The sequence below is a fragment of the Ailuropoda melanoleuca genome, chromosome 1 (assembly GCF_002007445.2).
Source record: "Ailuropoda melanoleuca isolate Jingjing chromosome 1, ASM200744v2, whole genome shotgun sequence".
Lineage (NCBI taxonomy): Eukaryota > Metazoa > Chordata > Mammalia > Carnivora > Ursidae > Ailuropoda > Ailuropoda melanoleuca.
The window spans coordinates 1977261-2004366 of record NC_048218.1 but is presented as its reverse complement, the minus strand read 5'-3'; the positions used below and the strand labels follow the sequence as shown (position 1 = coordinate 2004366).

Below are 27106 nucleotides of genomic sequence, written 5' to 3'. Positions count from 1 at the left end.
GGGGGCGGGGGGGCGAGGGGGGTGCGGTCTGCCCTCCCCGGAGAAGGCTCCATAAGCCTGGGACAGAGCACAGGATGTGCGTGTGCGCTCCCAGGCTGGGACTGCCAGGAAGGCAGAGGAGCAGGTGGTGGTCCTCTGGGGGAGACCAACGTAGGGCACCTCTGCGATCTGGCTCCCAGACCCAGCGTCAGAAGATAGGACCCAGGGTGGGTGGCACTGGGGCCGCTGACCAGGGTACGTGACCTGGCATGCGCCGTGCCCCTGCTGGCCGCGGCTCTGCCGTCTGGCTGCTTGGAGGCTCGCTCCCTGGGCAAGGCCCCCCGTCAGAGAGCAGCAGCAGGGGACGGCTGTGCAGGCCGCTGGCATGCCGTGTCTCTCACGGGGCCACCCTGGAGGGCTTGGTTCAGGCCTGTCTCATGAGCGCCCAGTGTGTGCCATGTCCCTGAGGACAGGGCAGGGAGCTCAAGCAGACACCTTTGCCCTCTGTGGGCCGCAGTCTCAGAAGCAGCCGTGAAGAAGGGGGCTGAGGCTCCTCCGGGCTTGGAGCGTTCCCGCACGCTGCCCCTTCTCGTGCCCCGCCAGGGCTCGTCTTTCCAGGGTAGCTGCTAGGGCCTGGGGCTGGGCGACCTGCTGGCGTCTGGTGGCTTCTGTTGGTGTGTGTGGGCTGGAGGGCGGGTGCTGGAGCCCACCCCAGCTGTGCTGCCTGAGGCTGCCGCTCCCCCCATAGCTGCTGGCCCTGGGGGGCACCGTCTTCTGTCCCACAGCGCCCTCCCTTGAGGGCGGGGGAGCACGGGGCTCCGGCCTTGGCCAGGGGCACTGTCCGCAGTGTGCTTCCTGACCTGCCCCTCGTGTCGTGGCCTGGGAGTTGGCCGCAGAGGGTGAGAGGTGGGTTTGGAAGGTGCTGCCCCCGTGGGCCCCCCTTTTCCATCTTGGGCCAAGGACTCGGCTCCTCATTCTCATCCCCCGTGGGCAGGGCTGGCCCTGTGGGGTCAGGGTGGGGGCTCTGCTGAGCAGCCGGGGCTGCACGGGGAGCAGCGTGGAGCGGATGAGGCCACAAAGGGCCTGGAACATTTGCACATGCCTGGTCCCGGGATCAGGCCAACGCAGGCCGGGCGTGGGTGCTCCTGGTTTAGCCCTGGGGAAACCCTGTTTCTGAGTGCTCAGGAGCTGAAGCAGCCCTGTGGCGGTTCACCCTGCGCCTGACCGGGCCCCCGGGGTTGGACCTCGAACTCCCGGCTCGGTGCCCCCTGAGCTGCAGGGGGGTCCCGGGTCCCGACACGTGTGTGCCTCCACTGATGGGTGTTGCCCCGACCCCTCGCAGGTATGAACGCGGCTGTCCGAGCTGTGACGCGCATGGGCATTTACGTGGGAGCCAAAGTCTTCCTCATCTACGAGGTAAGGCACGGGGTGGGGTCGTGCGCCCCCCGCATGGCGGCTAGGTGGGCAGTGTGCCGGGGCCCACGAGGTGGGGAGGGAGGATGGACACCTGACCACTGCTCATGGTTCAGACAGCAGGGATGGGGACATGGAGGCAGGTCAGGACATGATGGGCGGGGAGGGGCTGGGCCCCGGCTCCGGGGTGCAGGTGGGGAGCCCACCCTGGGTGCTTGTGGGGCCGGCCATGGCCCTTGAGGTGCAGGACGGGGGGAAGCTGTGGCCCTCAGAGGCCCAGGACCTCATTCCCCCCCCCCATTGTCCTTCCAGCCCGTCCTCCTTGGACCCCAGCCCTCCTGCACCGTGCCGCACAGGGGTGACGGTGTCCGAAGTACCCACAATAACAGCGGGGCGACGGCATTCTCGCTCGGTCTTGTTCTGGCTGAATGCTGCCCCCTTAGCCTTGCCCCCTACCCCATCTCCGTTTCAGATTGAGGCTGACCTCCAGCCTGCGAGTTCCCACACCCACACGTGGACACCAGCTCACACACACTTGTGGAATGTTGCCATGTGGGTTTTTGGCTGTTGTGTTACTTTGTTTTCACTTCTGACAGTCTGTAGCAAGCCCAGTCTGCTTCCCCAGCTCCTCTTGCCTGAGGGTGTCCCTGTCCCGTCAGCCTGGCCCCAGCTCAGGCCGGTGCACACCCAGGCCTTGGCTGTGCGGGGATGTGTGACTGGATGAACCAGTGAGCAGGTGGGCAGGCCCCCCTCCCAGCAGGCTTGCAGAGTCTCAGGAGCTGGGCAGGTGGGGCCCACACCTGGTAATGGTCTAGAACCTTCTAGGGGACAGGGGAAGAGTCTCCAGGGACTGGCTAGTTCCATGGGCAGGGAGGGGTGGGTCCCGCCCGGGCTCCCTGAGCTTGCGTACCTGTGATGGCTGTGTCCTTCACCTCTGGGACCGTGACCTCTCTTTCTTCTGCTAAGCGGGGATGTTAGGGCACATGAGCTGTTGCAACATGGTGAGTGAAAGCACTTTTCATAGTCCTGGCACCTGGAGTGTCAGGAAGCGGGCCTGCTGACACAGAATTGGCCCAGGAGCCAGCACCGGACCTCTGCGCTCAGAGGTGACACCGGGAGCTGCCGCAGGGCTGGGCCTGCGTGAGGGGCTGGAGACGGAGAAGGGTTGGGGGGGCAGGGGGACACACCGTGGGTAGAGGTATGCAAAGACATTCTAGAAGTTTCCAAGGCTAGGAAAGGAGGGCTGTGCCTGTCAGACTTCGACTCCAGCTGAGCTGACCGGCCACGGCCAGGTCTCCGGGGATGCTGGGTGGCAGTGGGGCAGGGGCCAGGCCGGCACTGTGCTTGGGCTCCGCTCCCGGTCCTGGGTGTCTGCGGACGGAGAGCTGACTGTTTGTAGCTGCTTGCTTTGGGCAGTGTCTGCTCTGGGTTTTCAGGTCATTTTTTTGCTTTTTCTGGTGCCTGGGTTGGGGGGAGGGACTGGCTTGTGTCCTAGTAGCAGAAAATTCCTGAGGGAGGCGGGGAGGGGAGAGGGGAGAGGATCCCGACCAGACCTAAGCGGGAGAAAGCTGCCTGGTGGTCCCTCCGGTCCCCTGCAGCCCCGAGAACCCTCATCTAGTTCCAGTTCCTGGCAGGGTAGGCACCTGCCCCCCCACCTCCACCGCCAGGAGTGGGAGCCTTTGCCCTGCCTGCCCCAGGGCCTTGCCACCCAGGACACTGCAGGCCCAGGTAATGGACAACAAGGGTGAACTGGCCCGAGGGGCAGAGGCAGAGTGGGGGAGCAGATATCCAGAGCCAAGCCGGGCTCCCGCCCCAGGCAGTCCAGTGGCTCATTCACTGCTTCACTGGCGGGGCTGGGAGGGCTGCAAGGAGGAGGCGGCCTTGCTCCTCTGCACGGTGGTGCCATGTCTTTTCACTGTTTATAAATGCACATGCCTTGTGTCCAGACTATATGAAGAACTGCTACAGTTAAGAAAGGGGTAGGCCACGTGGTGGGAGAATGGGCAAAATGCTGGAACCCGCCTCCTCCAGAGGCCATCCAGGTGGCCTATGTCTTAGGGAAATTCCAGTTAGAACCACCTGCCCGGGAGGGAGACTGGCGTGGCCCAGCGCTGCGGGAGGCGAGCGCCCAGAAATCCCAGCCACGTTGCCGGTTGGCAGGGAGGTGGCCATGAGCACATGGGGCGCTGTCAGCGGCTCACATACCTAGTGACTGTGGAGCTCCTGCTCGGACACTGTGTGTTCTTAGCAGCATTATTTGTAAGCTTCAAGCTGGAGACCGCACAAACGTCCATCAGCAATAAACAGATCGCAAGCCCATGGGGCCGCCTGATGACTGTGGCACAGTAGCAGCCACGCACCCCTGCATGTGGCTGCGTGGGGCCCCGCAGACCCCGGGCTGGCCAGAGACAGAGCAGACACTCTGGCGTCTTTTCCATGTCCAGTCAGCACCCTTAGGAGGCAGGACAGCAGCTTCCTTGGCTGGAGGCTCCTGGGCCGAGGGCTGCTGGGCGCTGGGCGCTGGGCTGGTTGTGTTTCTGTCTCGGCGACTTGGCGCGTGTGCCTCGGGGACTCGTCAAGCAGGGGCCTGCGAGCTCTGCCACATGCAAGCTCTGTAGTAAATAGGGTCACAAGCCCTGCAGAAGGTCATCTGAAAGGGCCAGTGGGGGGCCCTGGGCCTCTCCCTCTGATAGCCTGTGACAGCTGGCCAACCCCAGCTCTGTCACCCAAGGTCCTGGGCGTGGGTGAGCCTCGGCGGTCAGGACCCTCGGGCAGGCTTCCAGCCAGATGGGGTTTGGGCAGAATGTCCAAGTGCCCGGCTTGCAGCCGACGGTGCTGTGGGCGCCTGGCTCACGCCTGTCCCTCTCTGGTTTCAGGGCTATGAGGGTCTTGTGGAAGGAGGCGAGAACATCAAGCAGGCCAACTGGCTCAGCGTCTCCAACATCATCCAGCTGGTAAGGCCTGCAGTGGGGCGGCCCTTCGTGCCTGTGAGCGTGTGTATACATACACGCACACACATACACGCATGCACACACGCACGCACACACACACAGAAATACACTGAACACCGTCCACAGCGGGCGGGCTCCAGGCTGACCTGGCCATGGGCTGCTCCGGGTCATGGGGACACGATGGCTCCAGGATGTCTCTGCTACAAGGTCACTCTCAGTCTTCAGTCTTCAGGATGGGTAGGGAGGATGAGACCCTTTCGGAAAGGTGTGCCATGGCCTCCGAGTGGCCTCTCCCACCCTCCCTCCACCTGGTCTTCCCCTCGGTCATCACGCTGCACTTTCCAGTGACCGAGGCAGCCGGCAAGCTGGTGTCTTTCTCCAGCTTGCAGAGGGCAGGGGCGAAGCGCCTTGCTCGGGCTGGGCTTCTTAGGAGACGGGGTCTTGGAACCTCGCCTGCCCCCAGCGCCGGGTTGTGTGGGCACTTGTCACCTGTTTATCCCGGCCACCAGCTGATGCCCTGTTTGTTCAAGTGGCCAGTCATCACTGTAAGCCCCCGATGGGTCAGCGAGAGTAGTGGGGGGCCAAGGCTGGACCCTGGTGCCCAGGCACAGCCGACCCCGCAGGTGCTGCCCACCCCTCCTGCCCAGGGCAGGCATTCCTGATGGATCCCGCTCCCCCAGGCGCCTGTAGGATAGGGCCACTTTGCTGCTCCTGTTCTGGTCAGTCCACTGGGACATGGATGACCCTCCTTCGTGGGCTTCACTAGACCCTCCCCCCCGTGTCCTGGAGTGGGGCTGTGACCTGGTCACTACCTTGTCCTCCACCCCAGGGGGTCTAGGGAGGTGTCCCTCAGGCCGCCGACCCCGATCTGTCCATTTGCTTTGCTCTACCCTTGTGTTTGAGGATGGCCATGGCCTCTCTGTTCTGAGCAAGTGGCCCTGGCGAAGGGGCTTTGGGCCACGTCCTAAGCTGGGCCGTGATGCAGCATCGAAGGTAGGCAGGTGGAGCGGCCCAGAAAGAGCTGGCGTTTGGGGAGGAGTGGGGAGCCCGAGCACGGAGGCAGGAGGGAGGAGGAGGGGACAGAGGGGCAGGAGGGGCCCGGGGAGGAGAGCTGAGCATTTTTCTGAGGGCCACCGCGAGGCTCCCTTGCCGTCCCCCCTCCCCGGCCCCGGAGGCGCTGTGGGGGGCAGAGGAGGGAGGATTCGGTCCCGGCCTCCAGGGTGGTGCCACTGAGCCAGGCCCTCTAAGTCTGGGGCCCGGGGCCCGGCCTATCCGGTCTCACGAGCAGCATGGTGGGACACGGCACTGTGCTGTCCAGGTCTGGCCGGAGCGCAGTGGGCTTGCGGGCGTGTGCCGTGGGCTCCATTCTTGGGAAGCCCCGGACCCAAGCTGGCCGGGGCCGAGCTGCTGAAGGCATGCTCCTCTGGCGGCTCAGGGAGCTCCCTGCGCTGGCGGCTGGCCTGTGTGCGTGCGTGCGCGTGCACGTGTGTGTGTGTGTGCGCGTGTCAGGTTTCAGAGCCTTCTCTCTGCACCACCTTGTTTGAAATTCCTGAGCCTGACACGTGGGCATTCTTCTCCTCGTTGTAAGTGCAAGGAGGACCCCAAGAGGTGGGGACACCTCCCAGGCATCCAGAGAAGCCCCTGGACTCCTTTCTCTCTCTCGGGTCTGTGAGGTCCGCCAGTCCCGGGGTCCCTCTGGTGCCCTCGCATACGCCAAGGCTCCATTCTCGTCCATGCAGGGTGGCACCGTCATCGGCAGTGCGCGCTGCAAGGCCTTCACCACTCGGGAGGGACGCCTGGCGGCGGCCTACAACCTCGTACAGCGTGGCATCACCAACCTGTGTGTCATCGGCGGGGACGGCAGCCTCACGGGCGCCAACATCTTCCGTAGCGAATGGGGCAGCCTGCTGGAGGAGCTGGTGGGGGCAGGTGGGTCGGGGGCCTGGCGGGAACAGGCAGGACGAGGTCGTGGGGACCTGAGGATGTGGGATGCGTCTGGCCGCTGACGGGGAGGAGTGGGCCTGGCCCAGCCCAAGGTCAGGGCATCCCTGGCCGTCTCCCGGAACGCTAGGTGGGTGTGGCTGGTAGTGAGGACGTCGGTGTTTGAGCCCAAGGCCTCTGGGGACACAGCATCAGGGACCCCCAGGCAGCTCCGTGCTCCTGGTGGTGGACAGCAGTTCCCGGGTGATATCCTGCGCCGCGTGTACACGTCCTGTCTGTAATTGATTCCCGGACATGGGTTACGGACCTTGTCACATTGAAGATGCGGAGTCCCAACGTTGCCAGTTGGAAACTGACCTCTTGGACCTGGAGAGGAGGGGTGCACTCTCCCAGGCTCCCCGGGAGTCTCTGGGGCTCAGCCTCTGCGGTTGAGCTGCCCCACCCCACACCCCACCCCTGCTGCAGGACCTGGGGACTGAGCCTGGGACCTGCCGGGGCCCCACACCTGGGGGCTGGGGGCCAAGGGAGCAGGGTCGGCCGACGGGGCCTCAGGGCTGCCTCCTCGCCCAGGCAAGATCTCGGAGAGCACGGCACAGACGTACTCGCACCTGAGCATCGCAGGGCTGGTGGGCTCCATCGACAATGACTTCTGCGGCACTGACATGACCATTGGCACGGACTCAGCCCTGCACCGCATCATGGAGGTCATTGACGCCATCACCACCACTGCCCAGAGGTGAGCGAGGCTGTGACCACCCCCCCGACCGGGCAAGCAGCTTCCAGGGCTGAGGCCGCTGCTGTGCGGGGTCGGCCGGGACCCTAGCTTTGTATGCGGTCTTTGTTAGGCTGCCCACTGGCCCCGGGGTAGGGGTGCACCCCTCAGGGGTTGCTCAGACTCCTGGCCAGGGACCGCCAGACCCAGGCAAGGTGAGTGGCCCTCAGCCGTGGGAGCAGATCTGTGGAAACCGGCCCAAAGGCTGGGGGTGAACCCAAGGCGGGCAGAGACCCGGCCGCCCTGGGAGTGGGATGGGCTGTCTGTCCTTCGGCTGCTCCTGAGTCTGTTGGGTCGCTAGGGCATTTCCGTGGCAGGGCTGGGGCCGTGGGCAGCGTGGTCCTGCTCCCGTGCCCCGAGGCTGCTTGTGCTAGGCCGGGCCGGGCTGTGCAGAGAGCTCCCCGGGGTGCAGCACTGACGCCTTCCACCCCGTTCCGTGTCCACAGCCACCAGAGGACCTTTGTGCTGGAGGTGATGGGACGGCACTGCGGGTAAGGGGGGGCTGCCCTGGTCAGTGGAGGAGGGGCTGTTGGGGAGTAGCAGTGGGGGTGTAGCCCCTCCACGGAGCCTGGAACGCAGCAGGTGCTGACTTCACACTGTAGGATTGAGAGTTCGGGGTGTGGCGAGTCCTGGTTTGGGGCTGGATGTGACTCAGAGCCGTGCCTCCCATGAGCAGGTTTGGATCGTGGTGCGGGGCTGCACCCCACCACCCACTGGAACCCCTGACCCTCCTGCTTTTCCAGGTACCTGGCGCTGGTGTCCGCCCTGGCCTCAGGGGCCGACTGGCTGTTCATCCCCGAGGCGCCCCCCGAGGACGGCTGGGAGAACTTCATGTGCGAGCGGCTGGGGGAGGTGAGCACGGACGGCTTTCTTGCGGGGGTCCCTGGCGCGAGCTGCTCCGACGCATGGGGCCGGTGTCCCCCAGGGCGCATCCTTGGGCAGAGAAGGCAGAGGGGGCCAATGCTCGGCACGGTGCCCTGGGCTCATCTCCTCGTGCTCAGCGCTGACGTGGGGAGCGGGCAGGAGTGTGTCATGGTCATGCTGGCTTCCCGGGGGCCGAGGCCACTGAGCCTGAGCCAATGGAGGTGTCCCTTGAAGATGGGTGGATGGGACACGGGGCAGTGGCCCCAGAAGATGAGGCACCCAGCGGGCCATGGAGGCAGGAGAGGATGGAGAGGCAGCTGGGGGCTGAGGCCTTGTCTGGGGGACGAGCGGAGTGCCTGGGACACAACTCTGGGCCCCTCAGGGTGGAGTCGGGGTGCTGATGCAGACCGGGCAGACACTGTGCTGGGGACCCCCAAGATGCCCCAGGCAGCACAGGTTGGCCCCCGGCCAGGCCGGGGCTCAGCGGTGGACAGGAGGGCCCTGAGGTCGGGAGGGGGACTTCAGATCAAGCGGCTGTGGTCTGGATTTGAGGTGGGGGTCCCTGAGATTGAGCCCCGAAGTTTACACTCGGGCTGGGGCTGCGCCCCCAGGGTGAGCACCGAGGCTGTCCGGAGGCTTGGCCCTTTCTTCAGTTCCAAAGCCCTGGGGCGTCAGTGACCAGGCTCTCAGGCCTCCCGGGGACAGGTGGGTGGGCCTGGGGCTGGTGCTCAGTGTCCCTGTCCCCATGGGGTGGTGGCAGCATCAGTCTGTCCACTGCCCATGTGCCTGCCAGCCCCTTGCGCTGCATCTGTGCCCAGGCCAGCGAGGCCAAGGGCAGGGCCACGTGGAGCCCAGCGGGCAGGGCTGGCCAGAGGCCATGTTCTGTCCTTGGGTGGAGTCCTTTCCTTCAGCAGGGGCCTCGTGGCCTTGACCATGTGGAGAGGGGCTCGGTAGCATGGTCCCTGGCTGACCTTGGCCTTGGCTCACTCGCTGCAAACCTGGGGCCGGGCCTTTCTGGAAGTGGCCTGCACTCAGGGTCTTTCCTGCTCTGTGTGAGACCCTTGGACCCTCCCTCGGCTTCCCTGAGCCTCAGATTCCTCACCTGTGAGGTGCAGAGGTTACCCACTCTCCGCACCCTCTGGCTCTTCCCCACCTGCAGCCCTGTCTCAGATCATCTGCAGCAGTGTCCCCTCCTCCAGGCAGCCCTCCACTCCCACCTCGCCCTCCCACTGCACTGGGGCTCACAGGAGCTCCTCTGGCCCTCTTCCTCTCTGAGGCTCTTTGGATGCTGTGGGGCAAACAGGGCCTGTGGGCCAGAGTGAATAGTTTGAATATTTTTGAATAAATAAATGACTGGAAAGGGCTTTTCCCAGAGAGCTTTGGGTTTGCAATGATTAGTCCTATCCAGGGCTGGTGCAGGTGGTCCCTTCGGCGCCACCTTCGACCCTCCATGGCCTGGGGAGGGGAGGGGGTCTCACTTCAGGGGTGCGGGGCATCCAGGAAGCCATGGCTGGGGGCCAGCACTGTGAGGTCACCCCATTCTAAGGATAAGGAAACTGAGGCTCGGAGGTGACCTCAGGGTCCCAGGTTAGCCGCTGGCAGGGTGGGCTCGGACAGCTACGTCGAGGGTCCCTCTGCCCCTCCGTCCCCGCTGGCAGCCCAAGTCCTGGGGAGGCCGCAGCGCCACGTGGCCTCCTGCCGTGACTGCTTTCACGGGAGCACCTGCACCAAATCCCCGCCGCGCCGTCTGCCGGTGCCCGCTCCCCTGCCGCCCCCCACTTGCCAGCCCTCCTCCAGCCCCTCCCCACCCCCAGGAGGGGCAGCAGGGGCCCCTCCTCTCAGTCCACCAGTCACCCCTGCTTGCGTGGACCCCGGGGACGTGCGTGGGTTGCAGCGTTGGGGGCGGGCGACCGCAGGCTGGCGGCTGAGCCCTGTGGTCTCTGACCTAGACTCGGAGCAGGGGGTCCCGACTCAACATCATCATCATTGCCGAGGGCGCCATCGACCGCAACGGGAAGCCCATCTCCTCCCGCTACGTGAAGGACGTGAGTTTTGGGGAGGGGGTTGGGTCACATGGGATGGGTGGGGCCTCGGTGGGGGCGGACACCCCTTTATCTCCAGTCCGCAAGTGCTCTCGCTGGGGCCCATGGACAGCAGGCTCCTGGAGCCTGCTTCCTCGTTCCCGATGATAGCCAGATGTGGGGTGGGCATGCCGGGGGCTCCCCGAGTGGGCTGGGCCCCCACGTCTGTTGGGAGCCACCTACCCCCACCGGCTTCTAGTCTTTGTTCAGAATATGTTCCCTGCAGGGCAGGCCCACCCCCCCATCCCCGAGGCCGAGTCCAGGCCCCACCAACATCCCTGTGACAGGGCCCCGCCCCTGCTGTCCCTTTGGTGACAGTGACCCCCACCCAGTGCCGGACTCACAGCCGAATAACTGACTGTGTGGGGAGTCCTTCTTCCTGTGACCTCCACCCACCTGCTGTGCTCCACCCCAGGGCCCTGGGCCCCTGGCCTCCTGATAGGGCACAGCCCCGGGAGCCTCTGTGCCCTTTCTTAGGCTGCCCAGCCTGTGTGTCCCTAGTCAGGAGTCAGCCTGTCCACTGAGTCTGCACCAAGGGCCCAGAGCCACAGGCCTGGCGGAGCCTGACCCGAGGGGCTAAACCATGATAAGTGGCGGCATCCAGGACCCCAGGCCACAGTGACGCCCACACTCACACACACAGCCGCACACACCCACACTCACACGGCCGCACACGTCCACACTCACTCACACGGCTGCGCACGCCCACACTTAACACATACGGCCACGCACGTCCACACACACACACACACACACAGCCGCGCACACCCACACTCACTCACATGGCCGCACACGTCCACACTCACTCACACGGCCGCGCACAGCCACACTCACTCACACGGCCGCACACGTCTACACTCACTCACACGGCCGCGCACAGCCACACTCACTCACACGGCCGCACACGTCCACACTCACATGGCTGCGCACACCCACACTCACACGGCCGCGCACAGCCACACTCACACGGCCGCACACGCCCACACTCACTCACACAGCCGCGCACGTCCACACTCACTGTGGGCCTGGATCCTGAACTGGCTCTGCAGGGACCCCGGGGGAGCTGACACCCCAGCATCCCTGAGGATGGGGAGGGGCGAGGACCAGGGTGGGGGGCCCGTGGGGTGGGCACTGAACCCACGGGCCCCCCGACTGTCTCCCGACGAGCAGCTGGTTGTCCAGAGGCTGGGTTTCGACACGCGTGTGACTGTGCTGGGCCACGTGCAGAGGGGAGGGACCCCTTCGGCGTTCGACCGCATCCTGGTAGGTGGGGCCTGGCCCTGGGTGTGGCCCTGGGCTTGGGAGTGAGTGTGATGGGCATTTCCTCGCTGCTGTCGCTCTCACAGAGGAGACCGACGCGTGGCCCATTTCTCTGCGTGGTGGGAAACGCGGGGAGGGGGTCCTGTGTCTTGACGGCACCCATCCCTGCTGCCTCAGCAACCTCGGCTCCCAGCCCCCCGGCAATGGCTTTCGGCAGGTCTCTAGGAAAGGGGCGCTGCACAGAGGCCAAGGCGCATGGCTCAGCCCTTCTAGGGTCTGACGTTGGTTGGTTCTGAGTCCGGCTCCGCAGCTCTTAGGGCCTGGGGGAAGCACTGGGGGTGCAGAGGCCTGGAGTGTGGCCTGGGCGCCATCACTGTCCTGATCACTGCTGGGTCCCACCTGGTCCTCTGCCAAGTGGGAATCCTGTGCCACCAGTGGAGACAGGGTCTGGGGATCCGAAAAGGCCCCACGGGGGGTAAAGTGCCCACCCAGGAGGGCTGGTCGCGCTGGGCCTGGGGCCTGCGGCGAGCTGCACCTGCCTTCACTAGGACGCCCCCAGGTGGTGTCCCCCCCAGTCCCACATGGAGCAGCAGGGACACTGGTCCACCTGGCTGGGCGTTTTCTGCCCCCCCATCCGCAGGTGAGGCTGCAGGGGTGCGCTCAGGAGAGCCTCCTGAGGGCTGAGCACTGGCCTTCCACCGAGCCTGGGAGCAGAGGTGTGCGGGGACGGCTCTCCGTCTCCCCTCCCTGCAGGACAGCAGGCTGGGCCGCCAGTCTGTAGAAGCTGGTGGACGGCGCGAGACGCCTGGGTCGGAGACCGAGGATGGGCGGGGCGGGAGCATTCTGTGCTGGTCCCGAGCCCCGTGCCCACAGGGCCACCCCTGCACATGGCAGGTGGCACCGCAGGCACGGAGCCTGAGCTCAGGGACCCCAAATCTCCCCAACGAGCTGTCTGTACTGAGCTCTTGAGAGCACGGGAGCTTGCTTCCCCGGGTGTTCCTGACGCAGACCCGGGCAGTCGGTGCCTCCCCTCGCAAGGCGCAGACAGCCTTGGAGCCCGGGAGCGCTGTCCGCGGGTGCGGCCCGAGGCAGGGTGGCGCTCGCCTTGCTCACTGGGCAGGCCACCGTGACCGTGAGCCTTGCTTTGTTGTGCACCGTCTGTTCCCGTTGGCGGTGCCGGGGTCTGCCTGTGTGATTTGTCCCCAAAGAGGGCCGTTCCTACGTGTTTTGGCTAGCCTAGCCCCTCAGCCCGTCTCCATAACACGGAGGCCCAAGCGAGAAGCCTTGTTATAGCGGAAAGAGCCCTGGAAACGGGCTCCGGCTTCCACCTGCTGCTGTCAGGCTGTGACTGTGGGGGGGACGAGCCCCCGGAGGGGCTCTTGTGAATGGTGGTCATATGATGTCCTTTCTGGTGCTACCTGTTCTAGAAGCTTCGACCAGTGTGTGTGTGTGTTGGGGACGGGGCCTTTGAAAGCTGAGGGTGAAGGGATGTTGGGTGCATGGCGTGGGGGCCGGCTCAGCGTGGCCCCAGAGCCGAGAAGGGTCATGTGCTCGTGGCTCAGGGGGGGGCTGCACCTGCTTGAGACTGCCCGCCCGCCCCTCTTCCCACTCAGAGCAGCAAGATGGGTATGGAGGCGGTCATGGCACTGCTGGAGGCCACACCGGACACGCAGGCCTGCGTGGTCAGCCTCTCAGGGAACCAGTCCGTGCGGCTGCCCCTCATGGAGTGTGTGCAGGTGGTAAGTTCTGCCCTGCCCCAGGGGGCCAGGTGGGGCTCCCAAGAGAGGCAGCCCTGCTCTGCGCTGCCGGGTCCCCTTCCTCACAGGCCCACCTGTCCCTCCAGGGCCTCTCGGGGCCCCACAGGTCCCTACCACCCTGTTGCCCTGGGTCCTGCTGCTCCTGTTACCTGAGGCCGCCTCCTGTTGTGGCCTTGGGGTGTCGGAGGCTATGGGTCGGGCGGCCGCTGTNCTCACTCACACGGCCGCACACGTCTACACTCACTCACACGGCCGCGCACAGCCACACTCACTCACACGGCCGCACACGTCCACACTCACTCACACGGCCGCGCACAGCCACACTCACTCACACGGCCGCACACGTCTACACTCACTCACACGGCCGCGCACAGCCACACTCACTCACACGGCCGCACACGTCCACACTCACTCACACGGCCGCGCACAGCCACACTCACTCACACGGCCGCACACGTCTACACTCACTCACACGGCCGCGCACAGCCACACTCACTCACACGGCCGCACACGTCCACACTCACATGGCTGCGCACACCCACACTCACACGGCCGCGCACAGCCACACTCACACGGCCGCACACGCCCACACTCACTCACACAGCCGCGCACGTCCACACTCACTGTGGGCCTGGATCCTGAACTGGCTCTGCAGGGACCCCGGGGGAGCTGACACCCCAGCATCCCTGAGGATGGGGAGGGGCGAGGACCAGGGTGGGGGGCCCGTGGGGTGGGCACTGAACCCACGGGCCCCCCGACTGTCTCCCGACGAGCAGCTGGTTGTCCAGAGGCTGGGTTTCGACACGCGTGTGACTGTGCTGGGCCACGTGCAGAGGGGAGGGACCCCTTCGGCGTTCGACCGCATCCTGGTAGGTGGGGCCTGGCCCTGGGTGTGGCCCTGGGCTTGGGAGTGAGTGTGATGGGCATTTCCTCGCTGCTGTCGCTCTCACAGAGGAGACCGACGCGTGGCCCATTTCTCTGCGTGGTGGGAAACGCGGGGAGGGGGTCCTGTGTCTTGACGGCACCCATCCCTGCTGCCTCAGCAACCTCGGCTCCCAGCCCCCCGGCAATGGCTTTCGGCAGGTCTCTAGGAAAGGGGCGCTGCACAGAGGCCAAGGCGCATGGCTCAGCCCTTCTAGGGTCTGACGTTGGTTGGTTCTGAGTCCGGCTCCGCAGCTCTTAGGGCCTGGGGGAAGCACTGGGGGTGCAGAGGCCTGGAGTGTGGCCTGGGCGCCATCACTGTCCTGATCACTGCTGGGTCCCACCTGGTCCTCTGCCAAGTGGGAATCCTGTGCCACCAGTGGAGACAGGGTCTGGGGATCCGAAAAGGCCCCACGGGGGGTAAAGTGCCCACCCAGGAGGGCTGGTCGCGCTGGGCCTGGGGCCTGCGGCGAGCTGCACCTGCCTTCACTAGGACGCCCCCAGGTGGTGTCCCCCCCAGTCCCACATGGAGCAGCAGGGACACTGGTCCACCTGGCTGGGCGTTTTCTGCCCCCCCATCCGCAGGTGAGGCTGCAGGGGTGCGCTCAGGAGAGCCTCCTGAGGGCTGAGCACTGGCCTTCCACCGAGCCTGGGAGCAGAGGTGTGCGGGGACGGCTCTCCGTCTCCCCTCCCTGCAGGACAGCAGGCTGGGCCGCCAGTCTGTAGAAGCTGGTGGACGGCGCGAGACGCCTGGGTCGGAGACCGAGGATGGGCGGGGCGGGAGCATTCTGTGCTGGTCCCGAGCCCCGTGCCCACAGGGCCACCCCTGCACATGGCAGGTGGCACCGCAGGCACGGAGCCTGAGCTCAGGGACCCCAAATCTCCCCAACGAGCTGTCTGTACTGAGCTCTTGAGAGCACGGGAGCTTGCTTCCCCGGGTGTTCCTGACGCAGACCCGGGCAGTCGGTGCCTCCCCTCGCAAGGCGCAGACAGCCTTGGAGCCCGGGAGCGCTGTCTGCGGGTGCGGCCCGAGGCAGGGTGGCGCTCGCCTTGCTCACTGGGCAGGCCACCGTGACCGTGAGCCTTGCTTTGTTGTGCACCGTCTGTTCCCATTGGCGGTGCCGGGGTCTGCCTGTGTGATTTGTCCCCAAAGAGGGCCGTTCCTACGTGTTTTGGCTAGCCTAGCCCCTCAGCCCGTCTCCATAACACGGAGGCCCAAGCGAGAAGCCTTGTTATAGCGGAAAGAGCCCTGGAAACGGGCTCCGGCTTCCACCTGCTGCTGTCAGGCTGTGACTGTGGGGGGGACGAGCCCCCGGAGGGGCTCTTGTGAATGGTGGTCATATGATGTCCTTTCTGGTGCTACCTGTTCTAGAAGCTTCGACCAGTGTGTGTGTGTGTTGGGGACGGGGCCTTTGAAAGCTGAGGGTGAAGGGATGTTGGGTGCATGGCGTGGGGGCCGGCTCAGCGTGGCCCCAGAGCCGAGAAGGTTCATGTGCTCGTGGCTCAGGGGGGGCTGCACCTGCTTGAGACTGCCCGCCCGCCCCTCTTCCCACTCAGAGCAGCAAGATGGGTATGGAGGCGGTCATGGCACTGCTGGAGGCCACACCGGACACGCAGGCCTGCGTGGTCAGCCTCTCAGGGAACCAGTCCGTGCGGCTGCCCCTCATGGAGTGTGTGCAGGTGGTAAGTTCTGCCCTGGCCAGGTGGGGCTCCCAAGAGAGGCAGCCCTGCTCTGCGCTGCCGGGTCCCCTTCCCCACAGGCCCACCTGTCCCTCCAGGGCCTCTTGGGGCCCCACAGGTCCCTACCACCCTGTTGCCCTGGGTCCTGCTGCTCCTGTTACCTGCGGCCGCCTCCTGTTGTGGCCTTGGGGTGTCAGAGGCTGTGGGTCGGGCGGCCGCTGGGAGCGTGGGCCAGGCCTCCTACACTCTGGGTTTCTTGTTTCTTTTAGACAAAGGAGGTGCAGAAGGCCATGGATGAGAAGAGGTTCGACGAGGCCATCCAGCTCCGAGGCAGGTGAGGGCCTCGCGGGGCCTGGAGCCGGAGCGGCGGTGTGTTTGGCGGGCCCACAGCAGACTCCCGCGTGGCTCGCACACAGCTGTGCCTGGAGACGTGGAGCTGCACGTCTCCTGAGACCCTTCCCGCTGAGTGTGTGGCCAAGCAGCATGGAGTGGAACAGCAGGAACGGGGGCTCAGCGGTCCCTGCGACTGGGAAGCTGGCGGGCTGTGGGCAGGAGCTGCCATGCAGGGCGGAGGGGAGAGGCCGGCCTGGTGGGGCTGTCCCGAAGGAAGCGGTGGGAGCAGGCCTGGCCTGGAGGCGCCGGGGCTGGGGAACTGGACCTGCAGCTCTGACTTCCCTAGCCGTGCCTCCTGCCCCCTTTGGCCCACCGACCCGGCATGGGCTGGATGCTGGGCACTCGCTTTTGCTGAGGGGGCGAGTGGGCCACGCGTTCTGCAGGGCCGTTCTGCCGCCTGGCGACAGTGCCCAGCCAGTGCTTGTGGCCACAGAGTGGGGTAGCAGGCGGTGCCTGTGCCCAGCTTCTTCGTGGCTGAGCAGTAGGCCATGGGCTGTGCTGAGTGTGTGGCCGTGGGCTGTGGGCTGCATGATGCATGACCGGCTTCCTTTCCAGGAGCTTTGAGAACAACTGGAACATTTACAAGCTGCTTGCACACCAGAATGTCTCCAAAGAGAAGGTGAGGTGGTGTGAGCCGCGGGACCCTCGGTCACTCACCATCACTGCCTCGAGCCCGCCCCCGCTGCCGGGGTCTGCCTCGGGGCTGCCTGCCTTCGGGGTCAGGGTGCGCCCAGGAAGCAGGGAGCTCGGAGCCAGCCCAGGGAGCCCGGGGACCATCCGTCTGTCTGGGGTCTGAGCTGTGAGCTGAGAGGCACGGCTGTCGCTTGACCAGCCCACCAAACAGCTGGCGTCTGGGCCTGGAGGGGACCTTGGCCGCTTGGCAGCCAACAGCTGAAGAAAATTAAGTCAGGCCCACAGGTTTAAGTCAGGACAGAGCAGATCTAGCGGTTATGAAATGTTCTAAAATAGCTAAAAGCCTCGTGAAAGGGGCTTTTTTCAAAATAAGGATGATAGCAAGGCTTGTTTCTGAAACCCTGGCGCCGAGGGAAGGGTCCCACTGAGACCGTCCCAGACAGTGGGGTCCTGGCCGCCGTTGGTCCCAGGAGCTAGTCAGGGATGGGCCTCACCCCCGGTCCAGCAGAGTGCTCTCCCCTCCTGGAACCGCTGCGGTGTGACCGCATCTGGGGCGGCAGGGCTGTGTTCCCGGACCCGCTAGAGCCACGCTGCCTGGCAGAGCTGCTGGCCGGCCACGTGTGGTCACGGAGCACTCGGGACACAGCTGCCCAGCACATGCTGGGCTCTGGGGACATGGTCTGGAAAGCGGGTCTGAGAGCCCATGGGGAGTTTCTCATGTTGATTCGAGGTTGAGGTGATATTTTGGTTTGTCACGTTAAACCAAACCTACTACTCACACTACTGTCACCTGCTTCCTTGCGCTTTAGTAACATGGCTCCTAGACAGCTTCCGTGACATCTATGGCCCCTTCGCTGTGCATCCGTGCTGCTCACCAGACGCTTGGGGCTCTGGCTGCCCTGAGCCCGGAGTGTGGGGTGATTGCTGGACGCTTCCAGACAGGCGCTGACTCTGGCTGCACCCGCACTGCCAAGCCGCGCTTGGCTGAGGGCCTCCAAAGTCCTGCTGAAGCCTTTGGCCGAGGCCCTGGCAGGTCATGAGCCGAGCTTGCTCCATGGCTCCTCTGGGTCTTGGCCGGACACTCGTGGAGTCGTAGGGCTGACATATGTCGTTCCTAGGGGAGTCCACTCGCGGGACAGTGCGGGCAGCCTCGAGACCCTGGGCCCGGTTCCGGAAGCTGCGCGCTCACTGACTCCCGTCTGGGTCCGCCGGTTGCTCCCTGGCCCCATGCTCACCTTCCTGTCCCCTTTCTCTTCTCTGAAGACCAACTTCTCCCTGGCCATCCTGAACGTGGGGGCCCCGGCGGCTGGCATGAATGCGGCGGTGCGCTCGGCGGTGCGGTCCGGCATCTCCCAGGGCCACACGGTGTATGTCGTGCACGATGGCTTTGAAGGCCTGGCCAAGGGTCAGGTAGGTGCGGCCATGCCAGCAGCAGGGACGTGGCCTGGCGCCTGCTGTGGTGGTGCGTGTGTCATGGTGTGACCCACACCCAGCTTGCTCACAGCAAACAAGGACCAGGGGCTCACGGTATGAGGTCCCAGGCGATGGCCCAGGTCAGGTCCACAAAGAAGGCAGATAACAGGCCCTCGAGAGAGGGGCCAGCCCCCGTGGCTCCTACAGTGCGCTGGTCAGCGCCTGGCATAGCCTCGGTCCCCTCTTGGATGTGCTCGCACTGAGCACGGGTCTGTCACCTGAGGAAGAATGGGTGAGTGCCCCTGGCCTGTCCCCCTGAGGCTGCACCCTCCCCCCGCCCCCCGCAGATACAAGAAGTTAGTTGGCATGACGTGGCTGGCTGGCTGGGCCGCGGCGGCTCCATGCTGGGGACCAAGAGGTGAGCTGCTGGCCGAGGGCCCTGGCTTGCTGGCCACCGTGGGCAGCTAGGGGTGGGAAACCCAGAGAGCAGGCTCAGGAGGGGTGGGGGCTGCAAGGGGACACCCACCCCGCGGCCCTGGACTGGGTCCCCGCTTCTGGCTGGTGGCCTGCCCAGAGCGGGCTGCAGACCTCCTGCCTGCCCCTTTGTGGCCGGGAGCTCGCCGAGGTCACCTGTGCAGAGGAAAGCTGCCCGGGTGGCCCCACGCCAGCGGAGGGCATCGTCTTGGGCAGAAAGTGGCCTCCCGGGCGGGCAGGAGGCGAGCACCCCACCCTACCCCCCGCCGGTGCTCAGGCCTCCCCATCCCACTGTGGGCCCCACACGTCCGCCGGCACTGAGCCTCTGCCACCGCCTCTGAAGGGGAATCACACCCCGTCCAGGGCGCGCTGTCTCTGCGTCAGCTGCTGTGTGGACGCAGGTCCTTGCGGCCTGGCGTTCTGCCCGCGTTCATCCGGTCTGTGCCCACTGCAGGACGCTGCCCAAGAGCTACATGGAGAAAATCGTGGGAAACATCCGTACCCACAACATCCACGCCCTGCTGGTCATCGGTGGCTTTGAGGTGAGGGCCCTGCAGGGGACCAGGGCGGGGCGAGGACTCCGGAGTGTCTGCTCTGCTGGAAACCCCGTGTGCAGGGAAGTCCATGGGCCAGCCAGACGCATGGGGGCCACGGGGTTCAGTGTAGCTTCACAGAGTTTAATGATGCTGGCAACTGGGTGCTTGTGGGGGTGCGCAGGGGGATGGAGGGGAGAGGCAGGGGAGAGGCAGGCGAGGCGCCACGGCTCCTGGTGGCGGTGGGCAGCCTGGGGCGACAAGTCCCACGGCCGCCTTGTGTGTTCCCTTGCTGCTCTGGCCTGTCCCCTGCCTGTGAGGTGGGGTCCCTGGTGCAGCTCCCGGCGGCGTTCTGAGCATCTCCGCCCACCGCTGGGGTGACACTGGTGCTTGGCCAGCCCCCGTAAATGACACCTGCTCGTTCTTGCCCTTTCCCGGGGCGGGGGGCAGCCCCCTGTCGCCTGCACCAGTGGATGGGGTCACAGCAGGGCGGGCCTCCTTCCTGTCCTTGGAGTCCGGCTTCCCTGGCTGACGGCAGCACAGCTAGCTGGGCGGGGTCCAGGTGGTCACAGCCCGGGGGCGGGAGCAGGTGGGTCCTGGCACCCTGCCCCAGGCACACGGCGGGTCAGCAGGGGAGGGGGGCCGAGGGCACCTGGCCTGGGAGCCCGCTCTGCCCGGTCCTGGCTCCTCCGGGTCCCAGCCCAGTGCCGCGGGCAGCCCTGAGCCCCTGGCCACCCGTGCACCCCCAGGCCTACGAGGGGGTGCTGCAGCTGGTGGAGGCGCGCGGGCGCTACGAGGAGCTGTGCATCGTCATGTGCGTCATCCCCGCCACCATCAGCAACAACGTCCCGGGCACCGACTTCAGCCTGGGTTCGGACACCGCCGTCAACGCCGCCATGGAGGTAGGGCGCGGGGCCCTGCTGCCGCACTCGGGCAGGATGTGGGTGGGCCTGGGGCGGCCCCGGGAGCAAGGGGCGCAGGGGCGAGCTCCCAGAGGGGCTGCCGCGGGGGGTGAGGCCTCTTGGGTGGTAGGCAGGGCTGTGGCTCTGGGGTCACCGTGGCGTGAGGACCTGGGCTGTCCGGGCTGGAACTGACGCAGCGGGGCTAATGCCCGTGTGGACGGCGGGCCACGGTTCTGCCCAGTGAACAGCCACACGTGGACGCGGGAGAGCCCAGGCCCCCGGCTGGGATGTGGAAGGGTGGGTGCCCGCCTGGGGCTCATTGGGGGCCTCCCCGTGGCTCTCCCACCCCGCCTGTGACCCCACGTGAGCCCACTGCCCCCAAGGGGTCAGCACCTCTGTGAGTGGGGGCCTCAGGGGCTGAACCTAGCAGCCTCTGCGTGATGCTAGAGAAAGGAGAAAATATGAGTAGGACAAACGAGACTACGGGAGACCCCCCCATCTGCCGACCCGGGGACCCCATGATCGTACAGCCCCACCCCTGCCATCTCACTGGCTGCGGGCCGCCCGAGGCTCCTCTAAACTGCCCCTGACCCTCAGCAGCACCAGCACGGCCCTGTTTCCTCTACGACGGGAAGAACGATGCCGTGTTTAGTTTACAGCTCGAATTTCTGGTGAAGTTGAACTTTTTTCTTTATTGCCAATTTGAGGGTTTTATGGAAAATCACCTTTTTCTGTTTTTGCCCGTTTTTCTCCCAGTGAGTTTGTTGTCTGTGAGTGCTGTTTACATATGTAAGGCATCGATCCTTCACCAAACAGCAGAGCAGTTTCCTCCACTTGCTGGTTGTCTCTTACTTGGGGTTTAACCTCATGGCTCAGACCCCAGTAACCTGCTAGTCTCATTTCTCTTTTCTCAAGTCTTTAATGCTATAATTTCTTTTCAAACTCTGAACCTTTTGGGTTAGAACTATCCTGTGTCACATCTTTGTTGGCATCTGCAGAATGTGGGCTTCATGTCACCTGGTCCCCTGTTCCCGCGACCCTGCGGCAGCTGGAGTGTCGCTTGCCCGGTGACAGATGAGAAAATGAAGGCCCAGTGTTTCCCTGGCCTGACCTCAGAGCCTCTTAGCCCCATCCCTGGCCTGCACCCACCAGGTGCTGCTGACACCCCGCTGTCCCACAGGCGCACAGTGGCGCCGGTGGAAGACCCTGCATCGGAGGGCTCTGTGGGGAGCACACAGGGAGGACCGTGACCCCCTGGGCACGGCGGGGCACGGGGCTGTCCTGGCCTCTGCCCCTCCACTGTCCGCTCCGGGGAGAGTCCTGGGTCCCCGGGCTGCAGTGGCCGCATGGCCCAGGGAAGGCCCTGACCACCCCTGTCCCCCAGAGCTGTGACCGCATCAAGCAGTCGGCCTCGGGGACCAAGCGCCGTGTGTTCATCGTGGAGACCATGGGGGGCTACTGCGGCTACCTGGCCACAGTGACCGGCATCGCGGTGGGCGCCGACGCCGCCTACGTCTTTGAGGACCCTTTCAATATCCAAGACTTGAAAGTGAGCTGAGCCCCTAGCCCGTCTCCCACTGCAGAACCCCCAGTGGGGCATACACAGGAGCCGGCCTGGGGCCCACGCGGTCCCCCCACTCCGTGTCTGTGTTGTGGCCACCATGGCTTCCTGGCCCAGCCCCGTCAGCGGGGCCCTGCCACCAGCTGCAGCCTGCAGGCCTCCCCGCTGCCCCCGGGTCACATGGGCTCCAGGGTGGGTCAGTCTGGGGTTTCCTGCCCACACAGCCGGCTGACTGCGGCTCACGCTGTGTGTCCCCCGCATCCTCAGGCCAACGTGGAGCACATGACGGAGAAGATGAAGACGGAGATCCAGAGGGGTCTCGTGCTCCGGTGAGGCCGCCAGGCGAGCCTGGGCCGGCGGGAGGGTCTCTGCTTGAGCCACGTTTGGGCCTCGGGACCTGGCTGTGGGGCAGCTGGGCGGAGCCAGGCCCAACAGGCCTCGCCAGGGGCGGGTGGGGCTGGGCTTTCGCCAGGGGCGCCGTGCCCTCCTCCAGGACCGGTCTGTGGCCTGGCCCGGCGGGGGCTCCGTGTCCGGGATGAGAGCCCAGCCGGCTGCCACTTAACCCAGGCCTGGTCCCTCCTTGCAGAAACGAGAAGTGCCATGAACACTACACCACGGAGTTCCTGTATAACCTGTACTCCTCCGAGGGGAAGGGCGTGTTTGACTGTCGCACCAACGTCCTGGGCCACCTGCAGCAGGTCCGGGGTGGGCAGTGTGGGTTCTGGCCTCTGCCTCTATCTCTAGCTGGGCTGAGGGGTCCGGGAGGAAGTGGCAGGATGAGGGCCCTTCCTGTGCACGGCCTGACGCGGCACGCGGTCGCGGGGCACCGCCGCCCCGCGCTCATCTCCCTTCAGTGCAGGTGAGGAGGGCGAGCCTCCCGTCCCGCCGAGTCCTCAGCACTAGGAAGGGGCAGGCCCGGTCCCCTCCCTTCTTGGCCTCCTGGTGGGCCTGCAGGGAGCCCGAGCTGCGTGGTTTCCCAGCCGCGAGGGCTCCCCTCGGGGGGAGTACGTGCTCACCGGTGCTGGGCCGTGCCTGCCGGATGCGGGGGCCCACGGAGGCCAGCCTCCGGAGACGGTTCTCAGGCCGGACTGGGGTGGAGGAGGAGGGGACGGACTGGAAATACGGGGTGGGAGGGGATGGGCTGTCAGATGCTGCGCGGGAGGGCTCGGCTGAGGTCGCGGTGCGGCCAGGCTGCTGGGCTCCTGGCAGCACGCACCTGCCACCTCACCCGCGGTGTTTCCAGGGCGGGGCTCCGACCCCCTTTGACCGGAACTACGGGACCAAGCTCGGGGTGAAGGCCATGCTCTGGATGTCGGAGAAGCTGCGGGCGGTCTACCGCAATGGTGCGTGGCGGGGCGGGCTGGTGGCCCTGGGCCTGACCTCGCCCTCTGCCAGGGCCCGGGGTTCAGGGCTGCTGACGAGATCCTGTGTCCACAGGGCGCGTGTTTGCCAACGCCCCCGATTCGGCCTGCGTCATCGGCCTGCAGAAGAAGGCGGTGGCCTTCAGCCCTGTCACCGAGCTCAAGAAGGACACGGACTTTGAGTGAGTGCCCCTGAAGAGAGGGGCGGACTGCCCTGAGCTCACAAGGCTGCCCCGTCCCACACCCAGGGCCATCCCCGTGCCTCCCTCACCCACGGCCCATGCTGAGCCCGTCCTGGGGGCAGGTGCGGGAGGGACGGGCCCGCCGCCACTGCCAGGCTGCGCTCCGGGGCCCGGTCCCCGAGGGGGCCGCCCCTGAGCCCTGCCCCGCCCCGCCGCAGGCACCGCATGCCCCGGGAGCAGTGGTGGCTGAACTTACGGCTCATGCTGAAGATGCTGGCGCATTACCGCATCAGCATGGCTGACTACGTGTCCGGGGAGCTGGAGCACGTCACCCGCCGCAGTCTCAGCATTGACACGGGCTTCTGAAGCCGCCACCGCACCCGCCTCTCCTGGCCCCTCTCCTCCCTCCCTGGAACCTGCGGGCGGGCGAGGGGCTGGGCGGGGGCTGCGGCCCCCTCGGTCTGGCTGCACCCCCACGGCCCCCCGGGCTCTCCTCCAACATGGAGCCCCCTGGACACCCACCTCCTGGCCCCGGGGGCGTGGGGGCACCTGTGCGGGGGCGCCTTGCATGCTTCTGTGTGCACTGGCCACCGTGCAGTGCCGAGCTTGCCACCTTTTCTAGAAATAAAATCACGCTGACTGTGGAGTGCGGCCAGTCTCTGGACACAGGCCCTGTGGAGTCTCCCAGGAGGCTGGGCGGTCGCTGGGAGCCCCCTACCTGCACACACGGGCCTGGCCTCCCCCAGTCTCGGGAGGGTCTCTGAGCCTGGTTCCAGGCCCTGAGTCTGACACTGCCTGGACTGGGGTCTCAGAAACAGAGCAAAGATCCTGGGGCAAGTGGCTGCTCTGAGCGAGCACTGCAGGGAGACCCTGGTGGGGGGAGGGCGATGGGGGGGAGGCCGTCAGAAACGTCACCCCTGGGAGCCGAGGGCCAGTCCGCCACCAGCTGTGGGGGTGACACGGAGCCTTGCTCGGCAGTGTGGTGGTGACACCAGGGTCCCCAGGAGGACGAGCTGAACCTCAACCCAGCTGCCCTCTCCGAGGGACCCCGTCCCTCCTGCGCTCACCGCACAGTCCACTTCTGCTCCCACCGTGGTTACCTGGGCACTCGGTCCCGGGCTGCTCCTGGCCTGCGCTCCTGCCCTCGGCACCTGCGGACGCTCAGGGGGAGGGTCTGGGACCCATGAGGTTTTGTGGAGCCCCTGGCCTTGGAGGTTCACAGGCCACATCGGGGGCTCCTGGCAGGGGTCTCCTGGTTGGGCCTAGGGACCAGGCCGGGGCCCTCTGTTTCTCCAGCTGTCTTCACATCCCCAAGAGCTTGCCAGGGTGCCTTGGTCACTCCAGGGGAGCAGCAGGCATGGTGGGGGCCCAGGCCAGGGGACCACGTCCTCCTCACTGTGTGTGCCCCAGAGCCTGAGGGCCCCTCCGGTCTACTCTGCCTGCCATGAGTGTGGGCACTCCTGGGGCAGGCCGAGGAGGGGACAGATCCCCACGGAGAGGGTCCCAAGTGTCTGAACCTCGAGACCAGGGACCAGTTCTGAGTCCCAGAAAGCTGAGAGGCGGCCCGAGATCCCTGGAAGCAGCCTCTGCGTTTCCCAGCATGTGTGTGCGTGGGCCTCTGAACGTGACCCCGGAAGGCTCTGGACAAATGCCGGAGGCGTCTGTGTCCGAGAGTACGGACGCTGTGTTGAGTCTGCTCGGGAGGACACACAGCCAAAGGCTTGACACGTCCGCCTGTGAACCCGGTCCACACAACGTGGATGGAAGGGAGCCCACGGCGGGTCCCTGGGGTGCGGAGACGGGGGCGGGCACACAGCGGGCCATGCCCAGGACGGGGCTGCTGGCAGGTGGCAGGGGCTCCACGGTGGGCTGGAGTTCCCAAGGACTCTGTCCCCACAAGGAGACTTTGCTGGTTTCCTGAGAGCCACCGCAAACAGCGTGTTCAAACACCCCCATCTGTGACCTCACAGCTCAGGAGTGTGTGCACAGCCGGGTCCTTGGCTCACCAACGGCCGTGACTGAGGCGTCCGCCAGTCATGGGCTCCCCTGGACCTCAGGCCCTTCTGAGCTGCCTGGTGGCAGAATTCTGGGGGCAGCAGTGGGCATCTGCTGCTTCTAGTCTCTGAGCTCAGGGAAAGAAGGCCCAAGCCCTCTTCAGCCCTAATTGGTTGGCACCTGTAAAGGAGGGCTGAGGGGGCTCCCTGATTAGGCCAGGCCCACCCAGACCAATCTCCCCTCTGATTAACTCAGGGAGCTGGTTAGAGACCTTAAGTACCTCTGTGAAGCTCCTTCACCTTGGCCATATATGCAGGGTATCCATCATATTCACAGAGCTCCCGACTTGGGGGTGAGGGTCATAAGGGGTGTGTGTGCACACCAGGGGTCTGGGACCTTGGGGCCACCTGAGAATCCCACAGACAGCAAGTCCCGGCCTCAGTTGCAGGAAAGTGTGTGCCGAGGGGGTCCTCAGAACAGGGTGGGGGGTGAAGCCACACAGGCCTCGGGAGCATGGCTGGGGAATGGGGTGCTGTAGGCCCCAGGAATGTGGTGAGCAAGGGAGTGGCACGACCGTAGGAGAGGCTCTCCTGAGGGCCTGCGTGCTGGGAGGGGATGGGCAGCAGCAGGCATCAGGGCGCCGTCCCAGCCCCCCCAACCAGACCCCCCGGTGTGTTTGGTCCGCCGGTTCAGTACGGACGCTCACCATGGGGACCCGCAGCTGTCGGGCACGTGCGCACAGTGTAGTGAACCGCAGTGTCCCGGTTTTCCTGCTTGAGGACATCCTGAAGGGAGGGGTGACGTGCACGTTACACCAGCAGCCTGGGTAGGGTTCACAGGTCTCTCCCAACCCTGCCCGCACCCCCGCCAGCCCCTGGGGAGGGGAGGGCACAGGTGGGGCTCCCCGGGTGAGAACCGTGGCCACCAGCCCCCCGAGAGTGCTGCCACGACGGGCAGCTCAGCCCTTTACACATAAGCAGTATTCCCCCTCACACGAAACCTGACAGCCCTGCAGGACTTGAATGGCCAACCTCCCGGGAAACGTCTAAGATCTGGCTACGTGATGTGGGAGCACAGCACCCAGCAAGTGTGGGGTCCATGTGCCCACGCTGGTCACGGCCTGGCCGAGCATACGCTAGAAATGCAGGGGTGTGGGTGGCGTGGGCCAGCAAACAAGTCCCCTTGTAGGACGTGGATGCCCAGCTCCGCTCGACTCCACGCGGCCACTGTGGGCGTCCACTCCCAGCCAGGCCAGCGCTCCCTCAGCTGGACAAAACTCCCCAAATGTGTGCTGACAGCCCATTTCACAAGCCCGGGCTGCCCCCAGGCTCTGGCGGGGCCCCCCAGGACCCCGGGCTCCCCAGGGCACCCCTGGAGCCCATGTGTCTGTTCTTGGAGAACACTAGCAGCAAAGACACCTGGTCTCGTCTCTAATTTCCTCAACTGATTTGACTTGAGAACCCCCACGGGGGACCAGCGAGCATTTCTCAGCCCCCTATGGGGGGACGGAGGCCTCCATGGGCGCCTCCTTGGAGCACAAGCACCAGAGAGAACCACCGGTCCTCCCTCCACACAGGGCAGCCCCCGGCTCAGGAACAAGGTGAGCAAGTGCCCCGCCACCCGGAGGACTCCTTCCCCAGCCTGGTCCTCCTGCACATTGCCCCCAGTCCCCAAGATCAAAGGATACCTCGAAGTGCATCTTTCCCCAAACTCAGAGCTCCCTGGACACCCTGTGGGAGCAGAGGCGGGAGGGTCTCTGGCCCAGCAGAGCTGTGGGGTGCTTGGGGCCCAAGGTCCCTAAGTGGGGTGCAGCAGGTGATGGCACAGGCTGGAAGTCCGTGCGAGCCCCGCCAGGTGGGTGGGGAAGGGCGGGTGTTCTCAATTTGACAGAAGCACCCCCAGCTCACTCTAACAGAATGCTTTATTGAGAGTCCGACAACTGTCCACATGTACAGCAGAGAGCGCACGGTGGCTCTGCGGCCACCCCTCCCGGACGCCCCCACGTGGTGACGCCTTGTCTCTGCCGCTCAGTTCCTGGAG

At 65.6% G+C, this 27106-nt stretch overlaps 1 protein-coding gene across 2 annotated transcripts; it reads left to right on the top strand.

Moving 5' to 3' along the window:
• The first annotated feature begins 1296 nt into the window (after window positions 1–1296).
• PFKL (phosphofructokinase, liver type) lies at window positions 1297–23717 on the top strand. 2 transcript variants are annotated; one of them, XM_034654791.1, is made up of 21 exons: window positions 1297–1395; window positions 4269–4346; window positions 6083–6272; window positions 6855–7020; window positions 7503–7547; window positions 7800–7908; window positions 9870–9965; window positions 11172–11264; window positions 12875–13000; window positions 15889–15953; window positions 16568–16631; window positions 17909–18055; window positions 18406–18476; window positions 18987–19074; window positions 19815–19967; window positions 21352–21516; window positions 21796–21857; window positions 22115–22226; window positions 22772–22871; window positions 22966–23071; window positions 23290–23717. In XM_034654791.1, the coding sequence occupies exons 1-21, from the start codon at window positions 1324–1326 to the stop codon at window positions 23435–23437; spliced, it is 2256 nt and encodes a 751-aa protein (XP_034510682.1). In that variant the 5' UTR covers window positions 1297–1323; the 3' UTR covers window positions 23438–23717. The 2 variants fall into 2 exon arrangements, with proteins under 2 accessions (XP_034510682.1, XP_034510692.1); XM_034654801.1 differs by lacking the exon at window positions 7503–7547.
• The last annotated feature ends 3389 nt before the right edge of the window (window positions 23718–27106 follow it).

Excerpts from the sequence above, each read along its gene's own strand:
- PFKL (XM_034654791.1), top strand. The coding sequence starts at position 1,324 with ATGAACGCGGCTGTCCGAGCTGTGACGCGCATGGGCATTTACGTGGGA. Across the intron at positions 7,021-7,502 it reads ATCACCACCACTGCCCAGAG|CCACCAGAGGACCTTTGTGC; the intron begins GTGAGCGAGGCT and ends CCGTGTCCACAG. Across the intron at positions 7,909-9,869 it reads TGTGCGAGCGGCTGGGGGAG|ACTCGGAGCAGGGGGTCCCG; the intron begins GTGAGCACGGAC and ends TCTCTGACCTAG.